Source organism: Boleophthalmus pectinirostris, unplaced genomic scaffold, assembly GCF_026225935.1.
Source record: "Boleophthalmus pectinirostris isolate CB_2022bp ecotype Guang Dong unplaced genomic scaffold, ASM2622593v1 HiC_scaffold_17, whole genome shotgun sequence".
Lineage (NCBI taxonomy): Eukaryota > Metazoa > Chordata > Actinopteri > Gobiiformes > Gobiidae > Boleophthalmus > Boleophthalmus pectinirostris.
In genome coordinates, this window is record NW_026571115.1 from 28,011,076 (window position 1) to 28,016,870 (window position 5,795).

General features: G+C 37.9%; 1 protein-coding gene and 1 pseudogene across 1 annotated transcript; both read left to right on the forward strand.

Moving 5' to 3' along the window:
* Positions 1-140: 140 nt before the first annotated feature.
* Positions 141-3,317, forward strand: ypel3 (yippee-like 3). The gene is made up of 5 exons (XM_020922664.2): positions 141-485; positions 1,255-1,373; positions 1,461-1,504; positions 2,134-2,242; positions 2,335-3,317. The coding sequence occupies exons 2-5, from the start codon at positions 1,257-1,259 to the stop codon at positions 2,422-2,424; spliced, it is 360 nt and encodes a 119-aa protein (XP_020778323.1). The 5' UTR covers positions 141-485; positions 1,255-1,256; the 3' UTR covers positions 2,425-3,317.
* A 1,594-nt stretch (positions 3,318-4,911) lies between these two features.
* LOC129408727 (protein yippee-like 3) overlaps positions 4,912-5,795 on the forward strand; it is a 3,145-nt pseudogene continuing 2,261 nt past the window's right edge.

Below are 5,795 nucleotides of genomic sequence, written 5' to 3' on the forward strand. Positions count from 1 at the left end.
TCTGTGGTTTTATAACATTATTGTAAAAACTGTACCAACTCTCATCAGCCTGATAGCCATAAAAGGCTGATGTGCGCGCGCCTCTCATTGGTTGACCCACATTCCTGACGTCAGTGCCGCGCGCTCATTGGCTGCTGCACATTTGTTTTGCACTTTTCAGAGCTTCACTTCCTCCTCTGTGTTTTCATAAACAAACCACATTTGTCTTCTATCGAGGCCACACACTCTCACAGCTTTGACCGACTGTTTTTATATTCGAGCTAAGTGCATGATTCACCGAAGATCTCAGCGATTCACCGAATACGGCTCCGACCTGAAGAGGAAACGCGGGCTCCTCGACAACAAGAGGCTTCTGTTGTCTTCTTTTTGTCCGACGGGCTGACGCGTGGTGCATCGTTCCTGGACGCATCTGTATCCAAAAGCGCCACAGACACTTCTCTGCGCTCGCCAGGCTTTTACAGGGGCTTTTTCCTCTGGTTCATCAGGTGAGGAGACTCAGACCGGAGCCTTTCCTGCATTGCGCACTCGTGCGCCTGTCGTAGCTTTGTGTTATTGGACTAGCACACTGGCTAACACAAAAGCTAGGTCAATGCCAGCAGAGGATCTCTAATGCCTTTCTGATGTAACGCATGATTTTATGCACTGTTGTGTGCTCCTTTTGAGTTAGATTATTGTTATCTTGTGAACAAAGCAGGTAGCTCTGCACGTGTTCGCCTCAAACTATAACATGTCGAAACATGTTTTCTGCTCCTCATCCTGCGCTGAAGCAAAACTCCACCACTGGTTGAGCTGCATACAGCACATCCATCTTTATAGGACATGACAACTCTTTTAATGTGTATGTGTATGCAAAGCAAATGTTACTGGCCAGTCATGCTCTGCAGATGAAGTACAATGCAACATTATACAACAGAATATTATTAACCTGTGAATGTAAATGTTATAACACTAGTTATAACACAAATATTACTTGCACACCATAAACTGTATAATAGATGCATACTCTAAATAACCTAATGTATACAGAAGTTGACAAATGGCAATAATACACATTTTGTTTAATAGTTTAAGCATTAGGGCATATTTTTTTAATAAAGTAAAAACTTTTTTTTCATGTACTTGACTACATTACCTAAAATTTACTAAAAGAGTTGTCAACAAGAATGAAAATTAAAATAAACTGAAGCAAAAAAAAAAATGTTGATAAGGGCTCTGAAAGTGTGTGTAATATTTCACTTCCTGTTTCTTTCTCAGACATGGTGAAGCTGACAAAGGCCAAGACTTTCCAGGCCTACCTGGACTCATGCCACCGCCGCTACAGCTGTGTGCACTGCCGCGCCCATTTGGCCAACCATGACGATCTCATTTCCAAGGTTGGTACTCAACAAAGCCAGTCAGGTTTGTTTTTTTGTTTTTTTTTATTGAAATTTGAAACTATTTTTTTCTCTTTACCTATACAGTCTTTTCAAGGCAGTCAGGGCCGAGCTTACCTCTTCAACTCTGTGTAAGTATTTTTTATTTTTATATAATATTCTTTTTTATATGTAGGGATGGATATGTTTCCATGTTGGTGACATCAGAGGCTTCTCCCTAGATATCTGTAGCTGTATTATTCCTGGCGCTGTGTGTCATTCCAAGTTGATCCTTTTTTTTAAATGGAGAAAGAAAGAGCAATTAGGCCAAAAGTATGTCTGTATGTTTACATTTGTAGGCTTTGCTATGCATTTTAAAATCTAAATATTGGCATCTGCAAATAAGCCAAAATCAGATGAAAAAATCCAAACTGGATCATTCATCACTATGTTTTGTAACACATTTGCAAATCTTGGCAATGATGTGGGCAAATGTTTCATCAAACTAAAAATGGGCAACAGAATGAATAATAAAATTAGATTTATCTGAAGACAAGTACTCAGTTGAGTTTATACAAACAACATTTTTAACAGTTGATTTAATCTAGCAGTGCTTGAAGTTCAAGATAGTTCACATTAGTCATGGTTTTCTATGTTAGTAGGTCAGTAATGTTTGACCATAGCCAGTGAAGACTTTTTTTTCCAAGCCAAGTGAAAAAGTGGAGCATAAATTAAATACTTGTGTTCATGACCTATCCTAAAGTTGTGTTTTAATTTTCAGAGTAAATGTTGGCTGTGGTCCTGCAGAAGAGAGGCTGCTGCTCACTGGACTTCACGCCGTAGCTGATATTTACTGTGAAAACTGCCACACCACTCTCGGCTGGAAATATGTAAGCATGATTAGTTTATAAATGCAATTAAACAAAACCAAAAGCGAGCAATGGAAAAAATCATTGTCCTTTTTTTGTTCTTGTCTCTGCAGGAACAAGCCTTTGAGTTAAGTCAGAAATACAAGGAAGGGAAGTACATCATCGAGCTGTCCCACATGATCAAAGACAATGGCTGGGATTGAGCAGGAAAAGGGCACCCTATGACTGGTAGAAGTTGTATCCCTTCAACTACAAGGGTTCCAATGTCTCCCTCTCGTCTCACATACGAGCCATTGCTGTGCCACACTTTCACTTTGTGCAGTTTCGCCAAGAATAGCATGTGAATGATGCCTTATCTTTTTCTGTTCTTCACGTTTCTTAAGCAGCTGCAGCGACACTTGCTGGTGCTGATATCCCAGTCGTCGCTCGCGGGTCCTGGGTCATGGAGTGAATGAGTGTAAGGTTTTGTGTCTGATAAGTAACTAGGACATGTAATCACGCTGGCATGTGTGCATGTTTGGGTTTTAAAGCATGGTTTAGCCACAAATCTCTTATCAGAAACAGTAGATGGAAGTTAATGGGGGTAACCCTTTCAACTGCGAAATCTTAACCTATCAGTTGCGGTTGCTGAAATTGGCAGGTCAATGGGGTAAAGTGGACTTAAAATAAAAATGTAAATTATTAAGGTATTGCCAATGACACAACAAAAAATATCTGGCTTCAAGGAAATTAACCAAATATGATTATCCTTCTGGTCAAATTACAAATCGTCAAAGGCAATCAGGGTTAAACACTAAATCCGACAGTCTACAGTGGAGTATTTTATGTATGTTTTACGTATGAATGTTTATGTATTGGTTTGTATTATAAGTTTGGTGTGAATGTTTAAAGGGGTCTCATGTAGGATTCACGTCTAGCATTTCCTCTGTGTAGGTGGGACGATTTACTTAATGCTGAAAAGATCTATCCTCTGTTTGTGTACCACTGAGCTGTCTTTTCGTATGTATCCATGTTAGAGCAGAACGGGCTTAATATTATGTAGCATATTTATGGTGATTTTAATGTCTGCTTCTTACATTAAAGTGTATTGTTTTAACATGTTGTAATTTGTTTTTTCTGAAGTGTGATAATGAAAAAGAATGTATTGTTTTTTGTTTTAAATAGTACACGTGTAATAGATAACTTGTAGAATTGTTTTCATGTAAATATATAACTAGTATTATATTCAGTGGAAACGTTAAATCAGGTTTTACAGTTCTTGATCACATGATCAAGGTTCAGCACTCATGAGGTATACAGGGTAGATGTGGTAGATAGGCGGCTGACTGTCATGTGTGGTGCAGCCAGATCCGGTAATCACATTGTAGGAGAAATTGTAAAATAAGTTTTTGCAGAATAGGTCATTTAAAATTATAAAGTGGATTTGTATGAATTCAAGTCATAGAGTTTACCTCTAATGCATCTAGTTTCCAAGTTCCCACAATCAGGAAATTTTAGTGTTGCAGTGTAAAGTTCAAGAACAGCAGGAGGACTGTAATATGCAATAAAAAACATCAAGATTAATAACTAGACCTTTAATAAAATAGATTTAGACTTAGACAAACTTTATTGATCCACAAGGGAAATTATTTGGATACAGTAGCTCACACATATAATATAATAACAAAGAGCAAAAATATAAATAGCAATAATAAAAGTAATAATAATAATAATAATAAAGTAATAAAATATAAAATCACAGCTTTATACAAAAGGTCAGGACTTGAACCTAATCAGTCTAATATTCTAGCTAAATTGGTTTGTTTTGCTAGACCAACACAAGATTTAAGGGAAATTATTTGGACAAAGTAGCTCACAAAATTACAATATTAGAATAGTTTTTTAAAAGTTTAAAGAAGTGACATATAAGAAAGGTCCAGAAGCGTGGTAAAAACCAAATGTAGCTTTAAGCTTTGGCCATTTTTTCATTCACATTGTTTTTATTTATTTATTTTTAGATTTCATATTGATAATTATTAATTTTATATATAAGTATTTGATGTAAACATTTAATGGTTCAATCGACTAAATACCGCACAGTACCGCCCCCTAGCGTTTCAACTGCAGTCTGTACACTTGCAGCAGAACATACCAAAATACAAAAAAACTAAACAACACATTTCTCTTGTTAAATCACAGTCAAAATTCTGAGAACTACTACCAAATAAACATGTATTACTCGTAAATGTTAGTAATACATTTTAAATAACAATTAAGCCAAATGTTTGTACTTTAACACCCACCCCGCGGAGAGCACAGATGGTTCAGTCCGGGGTGGTTGGTCATGTGACTTTTTCCGTTTCGCCATTTTCCCCTTCTCCACCGGTGCTCGTACTGGTAGCTCCGTGATCGCCCCTAGTCTGTGTTTTCTCCCGTCCTCCTGCATACCCGGGGGTTTAGAAGGATCCGAAACAACATAGTTTATTTTAGTAGCCGCGTAGGTTGAAACAAAACATCCAAAATGAGTGAGGAGGTCCCCGAGTACTCGCCTTTCTTCGCTGTGATGGGAGCCTCCGCGGCCATGGTCTTCAGTGGTGACTATACCAGTTTTTACTTCTGTCATTGTGTCTGTAATAACGCGATTAGGAAAATGTAGATGTAGGCACTTTAAGCCAGTTGTTTAGTTTAATAAAGACAGGCTAGAGGAAAGGATGCAGGTGCTTTCAGGGGTGGTCACGGTCCTCACACCTGCCGAGGATGCCAGGCAGAGGAGGGGATTGGTTCTGCTCAGAGGGCTCCTGCTGACCGCTAATATCAGCGTCTTTCACATAAACAGTGAGCACCTTACGACTGATCAAGGTTACATGTGATCTTCATAGTGTGAAATGCCAATTTGGGCCTTCTGACTGTAGCTGTGACAATCCCATGACAGCTCCTTAAACCAGGCCTCTGGAAGTGACTGTCACCACTCAGCATATGGCTCACGTTAGATGGACCAACCTCCTCCTGTCTGCTTTCTTCTGCACTGACAACACGCCTGGATTAGAAGATATTACTAATATATATTCAGTCACACCCATTCTTAAGTCCTGCATTTATTACAGCTGCTGATATTTACGTATTTGCCATCATTACTGAATAGACGACTACAAATGGGCTACATAGAACTTAACTCATCAAATTTGTTTAATGAAACATTTTATTGTTGTATGACATAGCTTCTTCAAAATGATAAAGCCATTCAAATTGTACAATGAGTATTGTACATTGAGTATCGTCAGTTTTGAATACAGTAGTATTTTTGATGTACTTGTGTCTGCATAGTGAGCACATAATTGTCACACTGACATTGTACAAATCTGTTCTAGTTTGGCTGTGGATTATTAAACACACATCACACTGCATTATTCAAGAGTTTTTCTGCAACAATTTTCCCCATTAGTACTGGTAGAATATATTTGTATTAGATTAATTTCAATATTATATAATTGGTTGTAGTATCTATCAACTATATTACTGCATACTGTACCAGAAGGTATACTTCAGACATTTGTGTATGTGCATTAGTATGCATTATGTGCATTAGTGTAGTAGA